Source organism: Pseudonaja textilis, chromosome 4 (assembly GCF_049901715.1).
Source record: "Pseudonaja textilis isolate UNSWEBS1 chromosome 4, rPseTex1.2, whole genome shotgun sequence".
NCBI classification, from domain to species: domain Eukaryota; kingdom Metazoa; phylum Chordata; class Lepidosauria; order Squamata; family Elapidae; genus Pseudonaja; species Pseudonaja textilis.
The window spans coordinates 10539043-10565946 of record NC_141993.1 but is presented as its reverse complement, the minus strand read 5'-3'; the positions used below and the strand labels follow the sequence as shown (position 1 = coordinate 10565946).

The window sequence follows — 26904 nt, the reverse complement described above, 5'->3', positions numbered from 1 at the left end:
ATATATTTTTTCAAAAAATCCAGCTGCATTGAAAATTAAACCGTGAATAAACAAAATACAGTACATGGAATGTTCCCAGAGGACATTTTTGTATTCTCTTCTATTTATAAAATGTGTCTTGGTTCCTTCCTAATTTAGATGAATTTGTTGACTTGAAAGAGACTTTGTGAGATATTGTCAGCTCTTGAAATTGATTGTTTGGAAAACTGACATATTGCCTGGAAAAATTGAGGGAGGTGTTAATATTTTATTTATTGAAGTTATACCACCTATCTCACTGTTGCATCAACTTTGTCCTCCCAGTCAAAAGTGGTAAAATATTTTGGCATACAAAAGCATTTCTGATTTAACTGGATTTAACTGGACTCGTGTGCTTCTTTTAAATCTTGATTTTTCCTCTTTTATTTAAATTTATAATCTATACTTATATTTCTCTGTGTGTGTTGTTTGCGGTTAGATATTCTCCTAATGCCTACTTCAATACTTTTTGAATACATGATTTCCTCTGCACAATATTATCCTTAGACTTTGTTAAATCTGTGGGGCAACAGAATTATAGTGAATAAAGTAGACCAGATGGGAATAATATGTAAAAGCTTTTCGAACTGAGAACTCTCCATTTGAAAGGGTGATGTTCAAAGTTTTCCTTGTCAAGTTCCAAACACTCTTGGTTTGAAATAATGGTTCTTCTTCTCTGTGTTGGAAAATGTTTTGCACTGAAAGATCTTTCCATCTCAAAATATTTCTGGGATAGTTGGACCCAATTATGGGCTGCAACTGGTTTAACAGCCGGTTCTGTGAGCCCACACTTTGTGCATGCAGTATACAATAAACACCAATTTGAACCTTTCCAGCTCACCTTCTAGTCTTCTCCAGTAAGTAGAACAGCTGAGGTGTAGAAATCCACTTTGGTGTGCAAAGCAGCTGAGCTGCAAAAGAAGGAAATGGGGAGCAACTTATGGTGGTTCATACCGGTTTGCTAGAACCGGTCCAAACCAGCAGTAGCCCACCACTGGTTGGATCAGTTTGCCACACTAGCTCTAGTATAAACTAGCTGATTCTTGTTTGAAAGGTGGCAATGTATCGGCAGACCTGCTGTATATTTTATAGGTACAGTTCCTGTATGAGGCCCTGCCACTTAAGAATCATTAGAGGTGCAATGAACTATTTTTCTTCTCAGCAAATCTGATGAATTTGGAAAACAAGTTGGGTGAATAGCACTGCTGGTAACAGCAGGGCCTATCAATCTCTGTAAAGAACATTATTGGCATTTCAGCAAATTATCCTCCCTGGAATGTCTTGACTGGCATGACAAGGAGACTGCTGAAAGATGATTCTGCATGTAGGTGTGTTGTGCCTTTGAGACTTCTTGACTCTTGGTGATGGCCTGGGCTAGTCACTGCAGTTTCCTTAGTAAGATTTTCAAAAATAGTTTGCCATTTTGTTCTTCTTAGATCTTAGAGTGATTGATTGGACCAAGATCACCCAACTAGATTTGGGGTTAAGGCAGAAGTAGAACTTATGGTCTCCCAGTTTCATTCCTGGTACCTTATCCACTCCATCCATCCATCCATCCATCCATCCATCCATCCATCCATCCATCCATCCATCCATCCATATCTATCTATCTATCTATCTATCTATCTATCTATCTATCTACCTACCTACCTACCTACCTACCTACCTATCTCTATTTCTATTTCTATCTATCTATCATCTATCTCTCCATCCCTATCTTCCTGTGTTTCTTTGAAAATAAGTCTGGATCTTATATTAATTTTTGCTCCAGAAGATGCATTAGATCTTATTTTCTGGTTAAGTCTTATTTTTGGGGAAATATGGATCTAAATGTGTCCATCTGGCCAACAATCTTAACGGGGGGCTTATTTTGGATGTAGGACTTATATTATGAACATCCTGAAAAATCATGCTTGGGTTTATTTTCCGGTTGGGTCTTATTTTCAGGGAAACATGGAATCTATCTATCATCAATCTATCTATACCTCCATCCATCCATCCTTCTCTGTGGCAGAGAGAAGCGATCACCTCCTCCTCACTGATCTTTGAAGGTGAATTTTTCTTACCAGGAGAGATCTGATTGTCTTTCTATATGCTTCCTGTAGGCGTGTGTTCCCTCCAGCTGTCGTCCAAACAGTGCCATGCTTAGTACCAGCCTTTACATAAGGCAGGGTTGCCTATCTTATTTGAAGAACAGCCCAACAAAGTGTGATAGCCTTTTGCGCCTTCTCTCTCCCACTTCACAAGCGATCACATTACACATTCTTCCAGAGTCACTGACGATGAAAAAAGAGGACATGGATAAGAGTGCGGACCCAAGCTGATTGTTGATATTTATTGCCACATAAATCTGACCACAAAAGTTTTCTCTTATGACACTCAACAAATCAGATCTCTGAAGGGAGATGAGAGAATGTAGCCACTTTCACTGCAACACATGATGCATGCAATGTTTTGGCAAGTGAAAGTATTTTATTTGTTTGAGCAGGTTTGTTTCCCATAATTCTCCATATCCCTGAAAAGCTCCTTCTATTTTAAGAGCGTCAAAAGCCACTTCAGAATTTATCTATTAGTGAAGCCTGTTCTTTTTTTTTCCTTTATTTTTTGCTCCAACTTGTTTGCGTTCAAAAACTAAAGAATTGCAAATATTTGTGGTACAGGACATAAATTAAATATTCAGAAAGTCAATACCTTAAGGTGGACAAAAATCACAAGATTTCTTCAGTTGGACAATTTCTAAATCAGGCTCTCCAACCTTGGCAACTTTAGAACTCTACAGTTCAACTCCCAGAGTTCCCCAGCCAGCCATACTGGTTGGAGAATTGTAGGAGTTGAAGTCCACAAGTAAGATTTGGGGATAGAAAGCCCCAATCACAATTTTTTTAAACCCTGCTCGCAGTCCTCATGGCTGCCAGAAATTAGCCGTTCTTTGCATCCCCTTACTGAAAAATAATAATGATTATTTTACCTAAGAAACTGCAATCTAACTTCCATTCCTTTATTCCTGCTGTGGGTTTTATGGCAAAGAATGAAACCTGCAATATAATTTGAAGGGGGAAAAGCTCCATTAATCTAATTTAAAAGAATTAGGGCTATCCATTTCTATCTTTTCCTCTGCTCTTAAGTGGATTCTAATGCATATCTCTTTCTCTTGCATTATAGAGACTGATTATAAATTTTGTCTCCCATAATTCGGGCTCATTTAAATAGAGGAATGCAGCCAGAAGGAAGAAAAGCACTTGCAAATTCAAAAGCTTTTATATTAAAGAGGGGGAAAGCTCTGACAAGATTATTATTGTAGCCAGTCTCTTTCTGGAATTACACTTTGAATAACAATGTACACCTCAATTGTTGCATTTCACCATTTCCAAATGCCAGCTTTCTCCTTAAAGCTTCTTCACTGGGGAGAATAAAGGAAAGAAGACAATTTTTGGCAATTGCCAGGATTAGCTCAGAAATTGTGATTACACCTAAGCAGTAAGCAATGTCTCTAATATGAGTGTCCAGAAGTGGCGGTAGCAATCAAGAGACTTAAAGACCATCTTTGCTAACAGCCTCCAAGAGGTGTTTTGGGGAACATCCATTCGAAGTTCGACACAGAGTTTGTTGTTGAGAGCATTTGCACCAAGACAAAATCCTTGTGTGTCCAATCACACTTGGCCAATAAAGAATTTTATCTTTTATCTATCTTCTATCATTGTTTCTTATTTCAGCTATCAACTCAGTTAAGTCATTCTCAGAATTAATCCTTTTTTTTTTAAGTTGCAGAGGGTGAAAAATGATCTCGGGTCACTGAGGATCTCGTTAGGACTCTTCCTATTATCTTGAATGTCTGGATAGATCTGATTTTTTTTTTTTTTTAGCTTAGATGTGCTGAATGAGTGAAAAATGCCAAAATGTTAAAACTGCATGAATATATGGAGACTCAAAGTTCTTTTCCATAAACTGTTTTATACCAAATAAGCCCAGGAAAGGGAATCCATTTAATTCTATCTAGCACAATCCTGAAAGGGAAGAAATTAGAACAATGAAAACTTCAGCTTAACCGGTCGGGCCACAATAATCAGAAACACAGCAGTTTTGCCAAGGAAAAGATCGTTTTGTGCGGCATTTATCTTGGGTAGCTCCTACAATCCTAATTTATGTGTCCCTTTGAAATGTGGTTTTGAAAAAAAAAAGAAGAAGAGATTTTTTTAAAAAAAATAATTCTAACGGAGCTGGCAGAAAATGGAAGTCAAAAGAAGCTTAGTAAATGTTCATATTTCATTGGCTGCAAGTGAACATTTTTATCATGAATTTCATAATGGCTGGTTCCAGGTCAAGTTTTTTTTAAAAATATGCAAAAACTTGCTTCGCTGTGACATTTGTGAAGGCTGCGGACCTTATTGTCTCTTTTACAACTTTTTTTTGAGGATCTCCAAAATTAAAAATACTTGATCATTCCTGCTAGCTGATGGCCACCAAAAATGTGATAAAATCCTTCTCATTTGGCTAGAAAGTATAGAAACTCAGCTCTGCCTTGAATACTTTGGTAAACAGTTATTGTGGACATGAGCCAGGTGCAACATGGCTTTAAGCCATTATTTGTCTAATAAGTCACGAAGGTTGGTCTAAACTGACCCATAAACCATAGCCTGCAACAATGGCTTAACTTCACATTCAACATACTAAGCCAAATTTAAGCAAACCATGATAGAGTTTAACATCTTACATAAACTGAGTTATTGTCTGATGAGTTGAGTTCTTTGCTTTGGCCAATGTCATTTTTGATGGTGCCCAGCAATGGTGGGATTCAAAAATTTTTACTACCAATTCTGTGGGCATGGGTTGGTGGGTGTGGCAGGGGAAGGATACTGCAAAATCCCATTTCCTCCCCACCCCACTAACCTGCTTTTCAGCTCTGTTCTCCTGTTCAGGCCAACAAAAGAAGGCTCAGATGATCAGCTAGGACTCAATGGGAGGCAGAGAATAGATGGGGCAGGGCCAGTCAGAGGTGGTATTTGAAAGTTCTCCGAATGACTCAAAATTTCTGCTACCGGTTCTCCAGAACTGGACAGAACCTACTGAATACCACCTCTGAATACCACCTTTCATGATAGGAAAAGAAACTAGGATCAATTCTTTCTCCAGCTACAGATTTCTTTGCTATGAGGTTCAAGGTATCTCATGAAAGATACTCCATATTTGCGAATGAACATGTAACCAGCTTTGTTTTTTTACTGACTTTCCAGAGGAATACAATATAGCAATAGCACTTACACTTATATACCACTTTATAGTGCTTTACAGCCTTCTCATCTTTCCCCCAACAATCTGGGTCCTCATTTTACCCACCTTGGAAGGACGGAAGGCTGAGTCAATCTTGAGCCTGGTGAGATTCGAACTGCCAAATTGCAGGCAGCTGGCTGTCAGCAGAAGTAGTTTTGCAGTACTGCACTCTTAACCACTGCGCCACCGAGGCTCATAACATAACAATATGTAGTAACCAGCCAGCAATTTCCACCTTATGAGTGCCCATTTTGCACATCCTCCAGAAGTTTTCCGTATAGGGGAGCATCCAACTCCATAAACTCACATCTGCAGTCTGAAATGGTTCAGCTTACATTTTATTTGAGAGCAGCAAGTTCCAAGGAAAATAATTCATTTTAGGAACCATCTGGGCCCACCTTCAATCCGGTAGATTTCAGATCAGCTGATAGAGAGCAGGTTACTTCTAGAAGGTCTTGCTTCCGGATTGGAACAAGAGTGTGTTGTCCCATCCTCCACAATCCCAACACTCCCCACTCCTAGATACAACTGAACTGACCCTGACTTATCTCTCTCAGTGCTTTGGAAGGTCGCTTACTGTTGATTATCCAAATATTCTTTGTGCTGGCTCCAATCATGTGCTTTGGGCTTCCTTGGAAACAGATAGTGGAAATCAGTTCGGGTCTAATTTTAGTAAGTTATTCTTCAGTGTTTAAGAGGAGGCTCTGTTCTGGAAACATCCCCTTTGCTCAGAGTATGTTCTCTTCAGCCACTCTTCAGTTTGCTTTTCTGTCCAGCGTTAATCTCTTCTCTTGATGTTTCAGCTCTTTGTGGACTTTGTCAAAATACGGAAGGGTCATCATATTGTCCCAGGGACCCTTGAAAAACTTAAGGGAGAGAGGAGGGATATTATTAACTTGGAGGTTGTCTTGCTGAATTCATCTCAGAGGAGTTTGCCTAGATCTCTCACCTACCCATCAGTTGAAATTCTTCCATCTTTAATAGGATTTATTTCTAACCTGCTGTTCTTCCAGCATGAAGCTTGGGAGAGGTGGGGTAATGTTTTCATCTTGGAATCAAGCCAAGCTTTTTTTTTTTTTTAGTTTCATGAATTCATTCTTGCCTTCAATTTAGGCCAACAATAAAGATAAGATCTGGGCCAAGCTAAAATAAAGACCTAGGTTCTTCTCTGTCATTGTATTTGTCGATGTTGCAGACTGCACAATAATGCTGCATTGGATAGCACAATGCCCATCCATTGTCATCTTGGTCATCATCCACCTTCTCCCATGCTGTGCATCATCATAGACCAGGGGTCCCCAAACTTGGCAACTTTAAGACTTGTGGTCTTCAACTCCCAGAATTTGACCAATAAAGTTGACCTCTGTCATAAATGATTGTCTGTGGCTTGTAAGAGAAACATTGCTTGCCTGTTTGGCTGTCAGGTTTGGGCCTCAAGACTCTCTAATGCTTTTCTGTCATGTAGCGACCATCAGGAATTTTGCAATCTAGATTGAAGAATAACCCATCTGAGCACCCTTAATGGAATATCCTACACGAGCAGGAATTATGATGAATAATTCCATTCAGGAGCTGTGGAGTGTGATATGTGTCAAACATATCTTACACCAATAGTTTCAGAGTCTATGACAGCCCAGGAAGAGAGAAAGACATGAAAATTACTGTACTACAAGATGGTTTTTTTTTCCCTGAAAGAGTTTGAAAATCTATATTTAGAATGTGAATATAAGGAACTTAGATTTCCCCATAGAAAGGAAGGAGGGGGGCAGTGATTGCAAAACAGAGATTTTGCAAAGATGCCTCTGAAGAGAGATTGGTAACTCACCACAACTAGAAGACAATAGCTGTTCTGCAGATATGCCTGAAAACTAGTCATATTTTGCATCCTTTGGGGTTGATTTATGGGTACGGTCAAGGATGATGCAGCTTCTCATCTTGGTTTTGTCTTCTTCCAGTTTCATAGGACAAATCATCACAAAAGCTAGGTGAATGAAAAGACACAATTTTTCAGTTTGACGGTATTAGTTCTACATGGGTGTGGTGGTATGAATGGGGGACCGAGTTGTTGTAACTTTGGAACCATGTTGTAAGTAGCTTTCAGGGGGGTTGTTATAACTTTGATTAGTCAATTATTTATATTGAAGTCCATGTGATTCTTCTTCTTCTTCTTCTTCTTCTTCTTCTTCTTCTTCTTCTTCTTCTTCTTCTTCTTCTTCTTCTTCTTCTTCTTCTTCTTCTTCTTCTTCTTCTTCTTCTTCTTCTTCTTCTGCTTCTTCTGCTTCTCCTTCTTCTCCTTCTCCTTCTCCTTCTCCTTCTCCTCCTCCTCCTCCTCCTCCTCCTCCGCTTCTCAAAAGGTTCAGCAATGAATCTTCATCCTTGATAAGTACAAGCAGGTGTGAATGAGCCTCCATTGGCTTTCCTAAATTTGAATACATCAGCAAGTCAAAATACTTAACATTTTTCTGACAAGATAGCAATGTTCCCAAGATAGGTGTAATATATATATTCTTGAGGGAGGGAGGGAGGCTCTCTCCTTTTTTCAAAGAGCTCGTGTGTGAACTGTGCACACACAACACACATCATTTCTGTTTGATAAGTGATCACAGTTATGAAGCCAGGAGCACCTTTTATGTCTGAGGAGTTATGTTAGATGGGCCCAATTTTGACCACAGAAAATATGGTTCCTGAATACCATTTCTGGTTAGATTTATGAACTTTTGACAGACTTTACTCGGGCTGTAGGTTAGACAGAGAAGTTAAGACACAAAATGAAAGTGAAGGTGATGGAAAACCACACTTGTACCATTGCTGAGAAGTGTGTGTGGGTTTGTCTCTGAAGTTGCCAGAAGCCAAGCTGGAGACAGCTGAACCCCAATTAGATTGCTCCTTCCAGCAATGTTCTGAAGTTGCCATTTGTCTCAATTTCATCCCATCTTGTTTTTTTCTGTTCATCCCCATCTCAAAGTTGGGTGACCCAGATGATGTATTTTCATAGCTTTTCATTAAGTATCAAGAACCGACTGCCTCATGCATGGCCTGTTTGATGGTTTAAACATATTTCAGGGATTGTCACAGAAGGCAACCAGTGGTGGGATTCAAATATTTTTACTACCTGTTCTGTGGGAGTGGCTCGGTGGGCGTGACTTGGTGGTCACGGCAGGGGAAGGATACTGTAAAATCTCCACTGCCACCCCACTCCTTGGGGAAGGATGCTGCAAAATCCCCTTCGCTCCCCATCCCACTAACCTGCTTTCCAGCTCTGTTCTCCTGTGCAGGGCAACCAAAGAAGACCCAGCCAAGCAGCTGGGACTCAGGAGGCAGAGAACAGATAGGGGTGGGGCCAGTCAGAGGTGGGATTTGCTGGTTCTCTGAACTACTCAAAATGTCTGCTACCGGTTCTCCAGAAATGGTCACCTATTGTGCACCTATTTCAAAAAACTACAAAAGTGGTGAATGTGAAGAATGTGTACAGTAGACAAATTGTGACTATTCCTTTGGTGGGGGCATAACGATTTAAGACAGTTTAAGAGTTATAAAATTATTAGCAGGGGACTGAGAAAAGTGGGATCATGAAATGGATTTTCACGGAAACGTGCATTGATTTCTTGAATTCATCTAACATTCTGAAATAGGCTACAACAGTAGAGAAGAAGTGTAGCTCAGGCTTGGTGTGTGGTGCTGTTTGAGGTTTCTGAGGTAGGCTTTTAAATCCAAATATTTTATTATCACAGTAGGTAATGTCATCCATGCAGGAGGTGTGGAGAAGTGAGATTCATTGGTTGGCAGATGACAAGATACGACCTTTGTATTAAATTGGTTATGCTCAGTGAGGGACTCTGTGGAGTTAGCAATCTCCATGTGAACGACATCCTTGGTTACATCTTTTGATCGATCCATAAATAAGTTTAACGTGTTGTTGGCTGATGGCTACTTGGTCAGAGTGAATTCTCTTGCATTTTTGGCTTATTCCAAAATGTCCACTGCTTCCTTGCCCTGTGGAAGCTAAGTCCTACCTCGTCTTTGTGAAGGGAGATTAGTGATAGAGTAGAGGTGGTATTCAGTAGGTTCTGATCAGTTCTGGAGAACCGGTAGCATAAACTCTGATAGTTTGGAGAACCGGCCAATCCCACCTCTGACTGGCCCTGCCCCCATCTATTCTCTGCCTCCCGAGTCCCAGCTGATGGGCTGGGTCTCCTTTGGTTGCCCTGCACAGGAGAACAGAGCTGGAAAGCAGGTTAGTGGGGTGGGGAGGGAATGGGGATTTTGCAGTATCCTTCCCCTAGAGTGGGGTGTCCGCTCATAAAACATTCCTATGCCTGTTTTAGTAGTTGCCACAAAAGGGGGTACATTCCAACTCTTATCTTTAAAAGATTGTAACTAAACTATCAGAACTTTCGCCCCCAAATATATTTAATTGGATGGAAATGGGGATTTTGCAGTATCCTTCCCCTGCCATGCCCACCAAGCCACACCACGCCCAGCAAGCCATTCCCACAGAACTGGTAGTAAAGAAAATTTGAATCCCGCCACTGTGATAGAGCATTGTCTCTTTCAGCCCCTCGTTGTTGCTCGTGTTTTATTTTGACTCCTCTTTTGAATTTGTGCCTTCTAGTTTGCAAAAAAGATAGAAGGAGAACTCATTCTCAGGGTGGTTTAAACCTGACCTTGTCAATTATATAAGGCGACTCTCCAGGTGACATGAATCTAGAGACGGGTGGTATGTATTGTTGACCTTTTCTTCTTCTTGCTTTTATAGATCACCCCTGGCAGCAAGGCAGCCCAATCTCAGATGACTCAGGGGGATATGGTGATAGCAATTGATGGCGTCAACACAGATGGCATGACCCACCTAGAGGCCCAGAATCTGATCAAATCAGCAAACTACAACCTGAATCTCACTCTTCAAAAGTATGCAGAGATAAGTCACTATCCATACAAAGAATTCAATGCTTGTTTGCCTTCCTACTTCAAGATAGCTTAGAGGTTCCATCTGTGATATTATCCCCATTAGCCCCATTATACAGTATAGAAGCAAGCTGACCAACCATCTCAGAGATATACCTGTTTTATGATGTCTAAAAGGAACCTTTCTATCTGTCTTTGGGCAACCCAGAAGTGAACTGGTCTATGAGTAACTGTAACTGTAATTTCAGCACAGGAGAATGAGGTTTGTCCTTGAAGAAAATGGGTTCAAAGGTTCAATAGATCTCTGTTGTAAAAACTCAAATAGCTGGATGGTTTCAGCCAAGTTTTTACTTTGCCACTATCTAGTGCGGTGCTACGTAACTTTAGCCATTTTAAAGAGGTGTGGACTTCTTGGGGTGTTCTGACAGTTGAAGTCCACACCTTTTAAAATGGCTAAGGATGGGAAACACTGATCTAGTGGCTGTCCAGGTTTGTATACCCTTAATAATAAGAATGAAGATTCATTTTTTTGTCCAAGTCTGCATTCCATTGTTCAGAATGCCCACATCTCAGCAGAGAACACAACCAAAACTGTGTGGAGCCACACGAACAGCAGGAAGCAGTCTGGCCTGAGATCAATTTAATGATTTGGACAGGTTGGCTCAGAAAATTCTTTTGCCTCCTCAAGTCTGAAGTTCTCCATTTTTGGTGTCTCAAATAAGAGGCTTTCAATTGATGGGATCCTGTTTTATTTCCTCTAAAAGTAAACCCCCAAGCAAGATTCTCTGGTAGTAGAAAAGTTCTGGCCAGAACTGACTTAAATACACAGCTAGAACAGTTCAAATGAAGAGCAGATACAACTATTTTAGGGTTTTCTATTTTCAGGTTAGGACGATTGAGATGAGTCTATTAAAAAAGCATATAAAAATTCAGTGAAGGGTATTTTGCAACAAGGTCTCCTTCAACCTGAATGGGGTGGGGGGCTGGGGAGTGGAGAAATATGAGGTCCATTTTTAATGAGATCTAAAATGTAGACTTTTGCTGCTACCAGCGAGAAATGCTTTCCTCCCGATTGCTCCTTGCAGCAATGACATTTCCTTTATCAATTCTGACTCTGACAGTTTCATGGGGATTATTTACAATATGGTAGCTTCTATAGAATTTGGAACCACTTTTTATTGGACAAATAAGCTTGCTTCTCAAATTTGCTGAACTGAAAAGTCAATAGACTGGCTGTTCTTGTTTTTGAAAGCTGTTGTTGTACTCTTTGCATAAGGAGAGAGGGTGTTTTTCCTCACTTATTTATATAGAAACAAATATTGATTAAAAGGAAGAAATGTTGCAACGTTAATTGAAATCCTCAAACAGAATCATTTCCAATGATTAGGGCTGCAAAATTCCAAACAACCACTAGAAGGCAACAAAGCCAGTTTTCTACACGTTCCTTTCCTGCCATCTAGTGGCTGTCTTAAGTTCTTACACACCTGGTTGTTTTATAATAATGCTTCTCAGTGCTGGGCCATTTGTAGAAAATAGAAATATTAAGTAGGGGTTTGTTTAGACCTTGGCCTTCCTTCTATCCAAAAATTACAAAGCTAAAATGGAGAGTGTTTTAGTGGGGCTGGTAGTTAAAGTGAAAAAAACGATACTAAAATTAACTATTAAAAAAAAGATGAAATAATGACAATAGAACAATCACCCTTAGGATTTACACTGAAGATATTGAAATAATGGAGATCTTCTGGCTTTAGCTATCAGGCTGCCATAAGCAGAAGTTAGGTATCATATGACTTGCCAACTCTGTCTATAGCTGAACAATTGTCTTAGCCATCTTGTAAGTCTTTGGGTCAAAAATACCAGAAGTGTTTTGACATAAGTGGCCCTATTAGATTGTTAGAACGATTCTTTTTGGTGGTTAGTACATCAATACAGAAGGATGAGCATGAATGACCTCTGTTTTGTATAGCCTGTTGAAGCCGATATTTTCTTTTTTATTTGTTTCAAGTGTCAGGGAATGGTCAATTAAGCATGAGAAGTGTTTCCATCACAACCATGGCTCAACTTTTATATTTAAGAAGTGTCAAGCCCAAAATTGACATATGCGTAGCCATTTTATTTAGCCGTATTATATATTCCTTTTCTTTCTTTCTCTTTGCTGGTTATGGAGGGAAGGGTTTTGGGCTTACCACATTCCTAAGGTGGGAGGAGTAGAGATAGAGAGAGTTGTTTAGGCTAAGTGGTGTTTCTTCCTGTGGGAACAAAAGCTGACCCTGCTGAGATGTGGAGATGGAGATTGATGACACCAGGCAACGTTGATTTACTTCTATTGGGGAATGGGATTTTTTGGGGGGTGTTCCTAATTTCCAATATTATGTGGTATAATATCGGGTTGTGTCAGATGCAAAATTAAAACAGACTTTGACAATTTGATGCTTTTCTAGATAAAAAAAATCGTTTGGAAGATGGACTTTGTTCTTTTCTTTTTAAATGGATTTCATCACTTGGAAAGCTGACATTATTCCTGACCTGACACAACCCAGAATTACAAAGTTGTAAAAGAGTTACTGATGAAACAGCTGCAGCAAAGCTGCAATAATCCCAGTTGTGCTTTCAAACCATGGAAAAATTCCTCCAGGGTTCCCCATTAATGTAGCAAACAAACCCTAACCAACAACCACAAAGATTGACTGTGTTCAACGGGTTGGCTCCTTGAGTCAGTATCTGATAATCTCTTTGCTCTTTCAGATCTAATGCATTTGCTCCACACATCTTTCTAAATCCCTATAAATTGTGTTCTATTATGCCATTCAGATTCATAAGTGAAGAAAATAATTATTTATTTGTTATTTGTTAGATTTTTTTTTAATCCCACTTTTACTACTTTATGAGTAACTCAAAGCAAATTAAGAAGCTCTTGATTTAACAGTTTTGAAAGATTACCTTCCTGGTAGTGGTGGCGAATCTTGTTAATCATTCAAAATAGTGGTGGGATTCAAAATTTTGTACTACCGGTTCGGTGGGCGTGGCCTGGTGGGCATGGCCTGGTGGGCATGGCTGGAGAAGGATACTGCAAAATCCCCATTCCCTCCCCAGCCCACTAACCTGCTTTCCAGCTCCGTTCTCTTGTGCAGGGCAACCAAAGAAGACCCAGGCAATCAGCTGGGACTCAATGGGAGGCAGAGAAGAGATGGGGGCGGGGCCAGTCAGAGGTGGGATTTGCCAATTCTCTGAACTACTCAAAATTTCAATTCCTGATTCTTCAGGACCAGTCAGAATCTGCTGAATACCACCTCTGATTCAAAGGTTAGTGAATAAATGAGAGAATTTGATGAGTTGGGAGGGAAATGCTTCAAGTCAGCTGAGAAATGCTTTCTTTCTAATTCTAGCACCCTGAAATGGATTCAAAGCCGTTGGTAGACAGGATATCTTTATTTTGCAAACTTCAAGTAGGTTTGTTCAGTGGAGGAATCTTGATAAGGCCGATAAATTCACGATTGGCACCCAATAGAGAGATTAAATAGCAGTGAAGGATACTGTCTGTATAACTGCCCTTTGCATTGCTATGGATTTTCCAGCAACTGAGCTAGTCTTCTTGTTGAACAGAAAGCATATTACAGTGTGCTAGGTCTCATTTGTGTACCACAGCATGATTCTCAAAAGCATTTGTCCAGGCATGAGATGAGATCATTTCCTGGGTCAACGTGGGCTGTGCAGATAATCAATGCAAAGATTCAGTTCAAACATGTCTTGGCTGAACCATTCCTTGAAGTTCAATGTTATCATATTGGTTTGATGGTTCTAGTCAGACTCAATGTCCTTGAATCGCTTGGTTAGGTCTGTGTACGTGTTCAAATGTCTATGCAAATATGCCCATCTTATTACAACCCATCTTATACTCTTTGTAGAACCATGGTTTCGGAAACTAGCCATTATATTCACTAAGTTATGCTTAAGCAAACCATGGTTTAGCATGACATACACACCAGGTTGGAGAACTGTATGTGCAATGATTCCATTTAATTCACCCTGGACTTCAGTGTCCTTCTTCAGAATGACATGGAGCTCCACAGGATATTCCACAAGCTCTGGAAGGGGATCAGATCAGATCAGATCAGATCAGATCAGATTAGATTAGATTAACAGAGTTGGAAGATACCTTGTAGGTCATCTAGTCCAACCCCCTGCCCAAGAGTTGTGGTCTTCCTCTTTCTCAGAAGGATCCAACGCAAGACTCATTACAGAGATGGCGTCCTTGCAATGAGAAAGGCAATTTCTAAATCCTTGGCATCCGCTTCATTACATCTGAGTGACAAAGGGTGAATCTGTTTCAGTGCACACCAGAAGAAGATACAGTGCAAATTTAATTCGAAAGCAAGCCTCTTTATTTGTAAGAGGAGAGAACATTGGAAAAGCCTGGAACCAGACACCAAAGCATGAGCAAGCAACTTGTTCTTTCTCGTTCCATCTATGAATATGAGGACAATATTAATCGCCTCTTTGGGTTAATTGACATCTGCATTTGAAATAAGGGAAGGGAAGAAAGAGGAATGGAGTAAGGCTTAGCCAAGAAGCTGCAATATTACATTTTCCTTTGTGAGCTCTCTGACAACTATTTTTTTTAATTTAAACACCTGTGTAGTAGAGAGAGTTTACAGACATTGCCATGTGCTACAAGCCATGTTGATGTCATGATCATATCATATCTTCCCTCCATAGCTGCCTGCCTCTACAGCTCAAAACCTAGGATCAGAAGAGGCTGAATTTAGTACCTGTCCTTAACTTCAACTAGGAGTATCCATAGAGTATGGGCAAACCAGTCAAAATAGGTGCAATGGTGCAATCAAAGAAACATTTAGACTCTCTCCTTGGACATTCTGACTGTAAACCAAGAAAGATAAATATTGCAGTGTTCATTCAGCCTTAATATACTCTTCATCTCTAGTTTCTTATTTTATTTTATTTTGAATTCAGAAGCCTCTGAGAAGTAGAATTGTCCAGTTTTGTCTCTGTGCCCCAGCCTGTTTGGCTTAGTACAGTTAAAGGTAAAGATAAAGGTTCCCCTCACACATGCGTGCTAGTCATTTCTGGCTCTAGGGGGCAGTACTCATCTCCATTACAAAGCCGAAGAGCCAGCACCGTCCAAAGACGTCTCCATGGTCATTTGGCTGGCATGACTAAATGCCGAGGACACACGGAACGCTGTTCCCTTCCCACCGAAGGGGTCCCTATTTTTCGACTTGCATTTTTACATGCTTTCAAACTGCTAGGTTGCCAGAAGCTGGGACAAGTAATGGAAGCTCACTTCCCTACACAGCGCTAGGGATTCAAACCGCCATACTGCTGACCTTTCTGATTGATGAGCTCAGCGTCTTAGCCACTGAGCCACCGCGTTCCCCTCCACAGTACAGTTGGAAGGTCTAAATGTGAAATTAACTGTTGGGTCAGCGGCCCAATCATGAACCAGTAGAAGGAAAGAAGAAGTAGATAATGATGGACATTGGCCTGGTGTGTTTTTTCTTTCAACCAATGAAATTGTGTTTCGTCCATGGCCTTATGGACAATTGAATTTAAAGAAATGTCATTCCTTAGATTTCACCTCTCTTCTCCTCATTTTCCTGCAACTTAAGGCTCTGGTTTCATGTGTTTGTTTGTACTTATATGGAACTCTTTCTCCTTAGTTGCAATTTTGAAATTCCTGTGTTGTTGGGAAGAAGATGAATGGACGAAAGAATCTAAGCACACGTGCCCAGATTTGAAAAGGGGGGGAAATGGATGATTCATTAGTAAAACTAGAAGGGCGATGCCAATATTGACAGTAGTTTATAATAAATTGGTTAAAAGATGTGGAAAATCATCAGTTGCTCAATAACCCATTTTTCCTTGTGTTCTTGCCAGATCAAAACGTCCAGTTCCAATGCAAACAAGCATCCCGAGGATCGATTCTCCCATGCCCGTGATCCCTCATCAAAAGGTAGACGTCTAATAGCTTCCTTTGTTTCTGTTGTGTTTCTGGATATAAAAGTTTTCTTCAGGGAGACTGACCTTTGAGTGGGAGAAATTACAGTCACAATATTGTAATGTATCACACGGCAAAAATTACTCTTCCCTTCTACATGAACAGAATAGCCATCCATCTCCTCTCTTCCTCCTAATTTGCAATAATATGTCCCTAGGGTTCAAAAGAATCCGCATCTTTGAGAGATACACTCATTGTCTACAAGTTCTAGATATCCTTGTTAGGTGTTGTGTCTATTGTACCTTCTTCTATCCTGTTTCCCTGAAAATACAACCTACCCTGAAAGTAAGCCCTAGCTTGATTTTTTACATGTGTACCCAATATAAGCCCTACCCTCAAAATAAGCCCTAATTAAGATCCCACCCACTCCAGAGTAGACAGGTAGAAATTAAGCTAGGGTGGGGATGGAGGTGGAGCTGCTCTACTACTTACCTTTGGACAGTTGTAGCCAGACCTCACACACCCCAACATCTCCCTTGCTGGCCCATTTCTTCTGCACCTGGCAAGGCTGGCAAGACTTTCCTGAAGGCCTCTGGAGCTGATAACAAAGCTCTGGATCAATCTGGAGGTGTGTTGTCAGCTGCAGAGGCCTTCAGGAAAACCTTGCCGGCTGCAGAAGAAGCTTCTAAAGGCCTCTGACCACGAAAAGGAGGCCAAGGGCAACATGCACAAGTGAAGTTAGTCAGTGGATGACATCCCCACAAAATAAGACCATATGCCTTTTTGGGTGGTTAAAAATATATATAAGACAGGGTCTTATTTTCAGGGAAATGCGGTATTTATTGGATATTGGCCTATTAGCTAGGCATTTCTGGGAATCTTTTTGCTTGATCATTGGGGTAAAAAAAAAAATCCTTCAGTAAATAATTGAAGTATTTCAATAAATAAGAGGTAATAACAAAGCCAAGCAAAGCAGAGAGCCGTCTTAATATTAAAATGTATAATGAGAAGAGAATAGGGATTATATTTAACACCAGCATTTCTAATAAAAACTCCAGGAAAGAGTCAATAAAACGTTTCCTTGACCAGAGCAAGGAAACTATGGGTTCGCTTCAGGAGTGGGCTGCTACGGGTTCACACAGGTTTGGGTGATCCTCTAGCTAAGATTCTGGATTCACTGAACCACCAAATCCCACCCCTGTCTGGCCATGCCCACCCCTCCCAGGAGTCCCCACGCAGCCTGTTTTGGATGCCAGGTAAGTACAGGGCCCATGCAGAGTCTGGAGAGGGCACAAAACGGGCCCATTTCCAGCCTCTGGAGAGCCTCCGGAGCCTAGGGAGGCTGTTTTGGCCCTCCTGGGGGCTCCAGGGAAGCCTCTGGAGCCCGGGGAGGACAAAAATGCCCCGTCGTGGTGCAGGAGGCCAACTAGGCCATGCCCACCATGACCATACCCACCCAGCAACCAGGCAGAGAACCCATTGCTAAAAATGTTGAAGCCCACCCCTGGTTCACTTCTGACTTTCAACGCTAGGAGCAGGGAAAGAAAAAGTATTTGAGTGCCTTTCTCTTCCTTGTGTTTCAAATCTTTATCCTAACGCGACGAGCTTTCAAAATTGGAAAAGCCTAAAGGGTGAACCATGAAGGGTAGATACAGGTGTTTGCACAAATAATCAGGGTGAAGATTCACAAAGTGGGATGGCCCACACTTCTGACTTATTTTCAGAGACAAGGTAGCCTTCAACTTATCTCACCTCTGGGTTTCTTCTTGCACAAAAGGACCCTCGGAGTGAGCAATTAAATAGATACATTCTTTGGCTCGGAGACACAAGCAATGAGATAAAATGAAGGTTTTCTATTGTTTAAAGACTTTTAAAAGACCAAAGTTGAGACAGGAGGCTGAAAAGATGTCTCGTGCCTTTCTTGTTTTTTTTTTTTCTTCTTCTTCTTTTCTTTCGTCGGCGCAGAGAGAAAATTAATTCCAGCATTCTGAATTCTCCATGAATCTAAATGTTGGGAGTTTATAAAAAATAGTTAGGTTGAGGGACCCACTTATATTCCAATATTTGAGGGACTGCCACAAAGAAGACTGGGGGGGGTGTCAATTTATTTCCCCAAACACCAGAAAGCAAAACAAAAAACAATGGGCGGAAACTAACCGAGGAAAGAACCAACCTAAAACTAAAGAGAAATTTCCTGACGGTGAGAACAGTTCACAGTGGGACGGCTTGCCTTCAGAAGTGGTGGGTGCTCCATCACTGGAGGTTTGTAAGAAGAGATTGGACATCCATTTGACTGGAATGGTATAGGGGTTGGACTAGAAGTGGGGGGGTGGGATGCTAGCGGTTCACACTGGTTCAGGTGAACCGGTTATTAAATTTATGGCCAGTTCAGCGAACCGGCAAATCCCACCCCTGGCTGGCCCCGCCCACCCCACCCCTCCCCTTCCAGGAGTCCCCCCACAGCCTGTTTTGGATCATAGGTAAGTGCAGGACCTGTGTGGAGGCTTGGGGTGGGCGAAAAACGGGCCTCCTTGAAATTCCAGAAGGCTGAAAACAGCCCTGCCCCCGCAACCCATTTTCACAACCAGGGTGGTGCAAGAGGCCAACTAGGCCACGCCCACCATGGTCATGGCCACCCAGCAACTGGGCAGAGACCCGGTTATTAAACTATTTGAAGCCCACCTCTGACTAGAAGACCTCCAAGGTCTCTTTCAACTCTGATGGTGATGATGACGATGATGCTATGAACGTGAATTCTTCCTGCAGCATGGAAGCTGGCAGCTTGGAATTCAAACCTTTTCATCATGAACAGGGACCAGATGAAGACTCGATGAACAGGGACCATCTGATCACGGTTTCGATCTCTTTGGCCAAGGGGGTAAAGATAGATCGGGAGCAACCAGGGTAGAATTACTGACGCTGACTCCAAAATCCCTGCGGTGTCAATGACCCTCTCTCATTGGCTCACACCAAAGCTATGTCCTAGGCAGGATCTATGAATAGCTTCTTCTCTGCAGCTTGCTCTGCTCGCTGTATTTCATGGCCTTGACCAGCATGAACTTTTCCAGCAGCCTTTATAGCTGAAACTAATTATGCAGAGGCCAACTACAAACCCTTTCACCCTTTCCTTCCGCCTTTATTGCATTGTCATGAATGCAAGTGCTTCCCAGTAATCCCGGTTTCCACTGTCCCATCCAGGCAAACAAATTGGCACTCACAGTGGACGACCTGTTATATAAGCAGTAACAGCAGCTGTTTGGAGAAGATTGATTAAGGGTCCTCTTTGGGAAGAGGCGAAGTTAATGTTTTCGCTTGAACTAATGCAAGTCTATTGAAGTTGCTTTTTATTTGTTTGGATGCCAATGCCTAATACAGGGAGTCCTTGACTTACGACCACAATCAAGCCCCAATTTTCAGTTACTAAGCGAGACATTTGTGTGTAAAGTTGCCAACCAGGGCTACAAGTAAAAGAAATATACCCACACCAAGTGATTTGCTTCGGCTTGTCTATAAACAGCAATATATTCCAGATTTTGTTTGGAATGGCCTTCATTGGATTTACCCTGTTTGGATTTCTGAGACCAACCAATTCTGTCCTGACAGCTCAGACTATAAAATAGCAATAGCACTTAGACTTATATACCGCTTTACAGTGCTTTTACAGCCCTCTCTAAGTGATTTAGAGTCATCCTATTGCCCCCAACAATTTGGGTCCTTGTTTTACCCACTTTGGAAGGACAGAAGGCTGAATCAACCTTGAGCCTGGTGAGAGTCGAACTGCCAAATTGCAGGCAGCCAGCAGTCAGCAGAAGTAGCCTGCAGTACTGCACTCTAACCACTCTGACACCACAGCTCATCATACCTACATTTTCTTTTCTTTTTTGCTTAAATAAATGGTTGGCAACCTTACTGCTCTATGTAGAATGCCAGAGCTGGGAATTTTTCCTTTCTGCATGAATGTTATGATCGTTTTCCTTCCTTTCTTCCTTTTTTTCCCTCCCCTCCTTTTCCTTCCTTTGCCTGCATATTTGCTTCTACAGGATTCGGTCTCAGAAGTCAGTGGCGATCGAGGGAGCTTCAGTCCTCTAAATAGCACCTCAGTGGGGCCCAAGAATAGCATGTTAGCCAGCAATGGGGCCCATTCAGGCTACCTCAGCAGACAAGAGACCAGTCTGTCACAGAGCTCTTCCTTCTTAATGAGTGCCAGCTTTAGATCTTCCATGTCCTCCTCTCATTCTGTGACCCCTGACCTCTCACCAGCGAAATCTGACTTAGGTTCCAAAACAGGCACAGTCTTTACCGACGGCAATAAAGCGAAGGCCCAGCTGAGCCCCGCCAGGCAATATAACAACCCCATTGGTCTTTATTCAGCAGAGACTCTAAAAGAAATGGCTGAGATGCATAAGTTAAGTCTCACTCGAAGGGCTTCGGAAGGTGGACTCCTTAGATGGTAGGTAAATGCCATCAACTTGTTTTGCAACGATGAAATCAGAAGCATTGGGGAAATAAGCAACTGCCACAGAGGTGGACTGTGGCTGGTTTGGACCAGTTCTCCCAAACCCCTTGCTCCGATTCTGCCTAGTTCAGAGAACTGGCAAATTGGACCACTGGATGGCCCCACCCCCATCTGTTTTGGGGCCGTTTTCAGCCGGTCTTGGGGTGAAAAATGGCCTGAAAAAGCCCTCAAAAAGGGCCTGAAAACAGCCTGAAAAATGGCCTGAAAATAGCCAAAAAACAGGCCAAAAATGTTTGGGGGTGGGGCCAGCCAATGATGGGATTAGCCCCAACCTGAATCCTGCCTGTTCCTTTGAGGCCAGTGGCCGGGAGGCGGGGCTGGGTGTGATGAGTGACATCACACACCCAGTCACCTGATCAACTGGCCACGCCTACCCAGCCAGAGAACCGGTTATTAAAAAAATTGCAGCCCACCCCTGAACTGCCACAGGGAACCCCCCCTGGAGACGTTCGCTGCAGAGGTGGGCATTTTCATTTATCAATAAGTAGGTCTGAAGAAGTTGCCTTCCTGAAGCCATCTAGATCAGGGGCGTCAAACTCAATTTCATTGAGGAACACATCAGGGCTGTGGTTGACCTCGGGAGGACGGCTGGGCATGGCTGACTGGGTGGGTGTGGCCAACTGGGTGGGTGTGGCCATCTTGACGCCACTCCCCAAACTTCTGGCATGTTTCCTCTTCACATTTGGTAGGCCGGGCCAAAGCCCGATTTTTCCTCTTTGCGTTGGGTAGACCAGGATGGCTCCGAGTGCCAGATCCAACCTCATTGCGAGCCGAATCCAGCCCACAGGCCTTAAGTTTGACACCCCTGATCTAGATCAACCATGGCCAACCAGGGAGTGGTGGGATTCAAATAATTTAACAACCGGTTCTCTGCCCTAATGATTTCTTCCAAAAGCCAGATCACCAATTGCTAACAACTGGTTCTCTCGAAGTGGTGAGAACTGGATTAATCCCACCACGGCAACCAGGTGCCTTTGCAAAGCTTACCAAGCAGGTACAGCCAATACACCCATTCCTTTCTCTTCACTGGAAACATCTGGGATTCAAAAAAGAAAAGACCCCAATTCCGAACGTTGGCAAAAAAAACAGATTCCCCTGAGCTGGTGCTCCAGAAATAATCAGTGGTCCTGGGTTCTCTGATGGCTGTCCTAATGCATTTGGAATCCCCAAAAGAAAATGATTCTTGTTCTGTCCTCTGAAAATGTTGGAGACATGCTAGCTAGGCAATTGGGCAGTTGGAGTCCCAATACCTCTGAAGACGCCACCTTGAAGAAGTCTGTTATAGGAGAATAGCTTTCCTAAATATAGTGTGTAACAATTGAACGCAAATATCATGCCCATTACCACGACTGGTTTATAAGTACTTTAAATACCGAAGAATAATGAGTCAAAGACTCTGATGCAAAAGCCATCGGCACGGGTGGGCTTGGCGTCTTCTCCGAATGACAATTTGAGAGGGTGCTGAGATTAGAAGTAAAGAAGTCACCTTTGAAGATAGGCTGCCTGTGGTCCCAGGTATGAAAGGCTGTGGCAGTTTCTCCAGTCTGGAGTCTGATTGGAGGAGGGGGAGTGAGGTTCACCACATCTAAAGGGCACCAGCCGGCTGGCATTCCAAACTGTGCATACTTAGCACTATTTAGGAGTATGCCTAGGATACTGGAAGGACTGAAGGTGTGTACATGTTCATGAGTAATCTTTCAGGAATCTCCTTCTCTGGTTTTTGGCTCCCATTACTACTGGATTTGATGGACTGTTTGAGATTTTCACTTGCGATGTTTAGAGAACTTGGTGGCTCCTATGTTTCTTCCAGAAGTTCCTCAAAGGAAATGTTCAGTGGCATGGCATGGCATGGCATGGCATGGCGGAGGAGATGGTTGCTTTCCAGGATAATGGATCAGGCCCAGAGATAAATGACTTGGTTGTGCTAAGCTCTGACAAATGAGAGAGAATTTGCTTCCCCAGTCATGTTAGAGCATAAATTCCACGGAATAACTGGACTTCAATAGAAATGGGGGGAGATTGGAAAACTTGGATATAAGATCTCACGTTCCTCATATTTTCCAGTAAATGCGTCCTATCCATTGGTGGGATTCAAAAAAAATTTCTACCAGTTCTGTGGGCGTCGCTTGGTGGGCAGGGTGTGGCTTGGTGGCCGTGGCAGGGAAAGGATACTACAAAATCCCCGTTCCCTCCCCACCCCACTAACCTGCTTTCCAGCTCCGTTCTCCTGTGCAGGGCAACCAAAGAAGACCCAGCTTATCAGCTGAGATTCAATGGGCGGCAGAGAAGAGATGGGGGTGGGGCCAGTCAGAGGGTGGTATTGGCCGGTTCTCTTAACTACTCAAAACTTCCGCTACCGGTTTTCCAGAACTGGTCAGAACCTGCTGAATGTACCATTTCTCGTCCTACAGTATCTACTAGAGATCTGAACTTGGCATGGCTACTTTTAAGTGGCCACAAAGACCCTCTGGCCATAACAGATGCGGGGTCATTTATGAACAGCATCTACACTTTCTCCATGGGGTTTACTGAAACCCCAGCCAGATACCCTGGACGCTGGGCTTCCCCTCTGGAATGCAAGGATATATCATTAAAGGCTTCCTTGCAAATGCGCTTTTACTTGCATAAGCATTGCTCGGAGGCTTAAAACAGCCAATAGCCACGGCTACAGAAAACGATACTGTTGCGTGGACTTTTTCTCAGTAAGCGGACACCCAGCTGTCCTCTGCCTTCCTAAATATGGATATAGAACCGGCTCATCTGCTTACTGACTACTGTACAACTTGTTCCTAATATATCGTTCTGAATTTCTGTAACGGGGAGATATATTTGGATGCAAAGCGAGTTGCTTTGCTGACCAAGTTGCAGGAAAACCTGGCTTGATGCATTACAAGTCCCATCCACACACACATCCACACACCCCCAATGCCCCAATCCTGGTTTTCCCATTAGAGCGAGGGAAGGGCAACAAAGTTCAGAGGAAGCAGTATTTTGGTGTATTGTTCTGTCATATCTTGTGGGTCAAGACGGGCTTACATAAGAACTCTTAAATAAATTGTGCATAACATTAGTCTGGAGATATTTGCGCCTCTCTCTAGCAGAATGTCCTGTTCCCTGTGGGTTGATAAGATAACTTTGAGTCCAGCCTCTGCTGTTCCTTGCAGCAGAGATGACTGGCTGAAAATAAAGCTATGGCTGATTTCTACTAATTCAGGTTTTATTTAAGGCTACTTGGCCCATGATATAAGCATCAACATCTTTGAAATGTAGGTACCTTAAAACTGTGACTAATAATAATATAATATATTATATTATATAATAATAATAATAACTGCAAAAAATATTGAAGACTGATTCAAACATGGATAGAAGAGGGTATTGCATTTAAACTGGAATTTTTTCTCCTAGGTATAACATCAGAAAAATTTAAGGAGGAAATAATGTATCTAATAGTACATGTATTGACAGCAGCTAGAATAATATATGCCCAATACTGGAAAAATAAAATCATACCTCCAGAAACAGAAATAATAAGAAAAATTATGGCATGTGCAGAGTCAGATAGCTTAACTTTAGAAATAAAAGACACAGGAGAGTCTAAATATTACAAAACATGGAATAAATTTTATCAATGGTTATATAGCAGAAGAGAAGGTCGAAATATTAGTAGTTATGATTAGATTAATTAGTAATTAATATATTAAATAAGGAGGTTACAAATGAAGAAGTAAAATGTATGTATGTATAACAAGGTGAAGTTGGATGTATTGAGTTGTATTCTCATAATTAAAATTAAAAAATAAATTAAAAAAAATAAACTGTGATTAATATAAATTGGTCACGCCCATACTAGTAGAATATCTCATCAGAGAGCTGGTTGTGACTTGGTGGAAAAATTCATTCGAGGTGTGAAATGCTCCTCAGAAGTGTTTCAAGGGATCACCAATTTAACATTATTTACATTCATTTTGGGTGCTCACCTAAGGCTGTTCCACGGGACTGGAGAGCAAACAGCTTATTGAGCTTTAGTAATCGATCATCCAAATCCCTTGATCAGCGGTGATCAAGTTTCAAGATGTGGTCATTAATAATTAGAGGGATTCTCATTGTGGTTTTTCAGCCAAGTGTGGAAACGGAATTATCCGTCATGTTTTCTCAGACATGTCTACGTCGCAAGAGGGACATGGATTCTTGTGTCACCTGAACTTCTCAGTGTTGCTTGATCCATTAACCAGGGCATCCTTCTGCTACACCTGGCAGGGCTGGGGTATAGGATCAGGTCTCCAGGATCCTCTTTCAGTCAGTTGATATGAAAAGGTGGCCCTGGGTATCTGCACAGGCTCTCGATCCAAGGGGCACCACCTTCTCTCGCGCGCATTCAGCTGCTAAATAAAACTTGCCGGGAAAGGTCACCGGGAGGTTTGCAGAGAGATGCCATTGATTCGTGGATCAGATCCAGCCCCTGCTTCTCACTGGATGCAGGAGAAGGCATGGATCTTAAGACCAGTATCAAGTGCAGCTCAGAAAGGAACAAATTAAACCTGAACCAGGCCAGGATAGAGAAGATCTGTCCATATAGCATATTGTAGGTGGGACGATTACAGGCACTCTGAAGAATGGTTGTAGACCTTGGGGTTCTCCTGGAAGCCAAGTGGTGACAGTTTTCATATTAACTGATTAGGCACCGTCAAGTTATTCTAAATTCCTAGCAATCAGATAGGTTTTTCTCCCTAAGCTGTTCTGTCAGGACGCCCAATGGTTCAATCGTCGTCCCAATAACCACTACGTTCATCATCCTCTTCCTCTCTTAATAATCCTCTCAACCTTCCTTTCACCCAACTCTTCCCACTTATGACTGTATGACTGTAACTTTGTTGCTTGTATACTAATTATTTTTATTGACTGTTTCCTAATATGATTTGATTGCTCATTGTACTCTATGACTATCATTAAGTGTTGTACCTGATGATTCTTGACTCTTGATGAATGTCTCTTTTCTTTTATGTACACTGAGAGCATTTGCACCAAGACAAATTCCTAGTGTGTTCAATCACACTTGGCCAATAAAGAATTCTATCCTATCCTATCCTATCCTATCCTATCCTATCCTATCCTATCCTATCCTATCCTATCCTACTCTATTCTACTCTAATCTAATCTAATCTAATCTATCTATCTATCTATCTATCTATCATCTATCCATCCATTCATCCATCCATCCATCTCTTTCTATCATCTAATCTATCATCGATTTCTAGTTAAAGATGAATCTATTTCCTCATAATAGTATGATTTGATTGCTTATTGTATCCCATGACTATTATTAAGTGTTGTACCTGATGATTCTTGACTCTTGATGAATGTCTCTTTTCTTTTTTGTACACTGGGAGCATTTGCACCAAGACAAATTCCTTGTGTGTCCGATCACACTTGGCCAATAAAGAATTCTATTCTTGTTACTCTAAATTCTTTGCTTCTACCTTTCCTAGCATTAGCCTCTTTTTCGGAATACCAAGTCTTCACATAATGTAGAATCCAAAGTAGAATCAGAAAATTTCCAGAAGTATTTTTTTTTTGTTACATAATCTTCTACTGGATTTGCACATTTATCACCTCTGAAGGTTAATTAATTTATACATCATTCATCCATGGCGGATCTTTAATCTCTACAGATAAAATAGAATAGACGCCCCTGTGCATGTAAAGAAAGAGCCACTTGCAGAAATTAAGCCACAAGAAATCAGGGTGAGGTGATATTTAATCTTATGGCACTACTACTGCTACTTAACTTGATATGGATTGTGGATCTGCGCATTTGACATGAAGAACCAAAGAGCTAAGTGTCTCTTTGAATGTGTGTTATTCTTTTGCATATATTAATATTTCTTTTAACCCATCCCTGTCCTTAAGATCCTGTAGCTTAAAGAAGATAGAGCAAACACAAATGAGACAGAATTTCTCCCAATGTTCCCTTGTAGGCCAGCAATTAAAAATAATTCATAAACCCTGACATAGTTGAAGATACTTTAGATTAGCAAACGGTGGTCAGCTCTGATCTTGTTTCCATTGACTTGGCTGCATATTCATTTCAAGGTTCAGTTTGAAGAACCTGTCTCATCTTGTAAAGCTCCAAGATGATCTTGCTCTTGATTTCATTAAGCTAGCTAGCAATAGCACTTAGACTTATATACCACTTCACGGTGCTTTACAGCCCTTTCTAAACAGTTTACAGAGTCAGCTT

At 41.7% G+C, this 26904-nt stretch overlaps 1 protein-coding gene across 9 annotated transcripts in view; it reads left to right on the top strand.

Annotated features, from left to right (window-relative positions):
- LDB3 (LIM domain binding 3) overlaps positions 1-26904 on the top strand; it is a 137112-nt gene that overhangs the window by 39963 nt on the left and 70245 nt on the right. For all 9 annotated transcript variants that reach the window (XM_087932224.1, XM_087932222.1, XM_087932218.1 and 6 more), the window contains 2 exons: positions 10043-10194; positions 16087-16162. In XM_087932224.1, coding sequence (XP_087788350.1) covers positions 10043-10194; positions 16087-16162 — 228 coding nt within the window. The remainder of the gene's footprint in view (positions 1-10042; positions 10195-16086; positions 16163-26904) is intronic.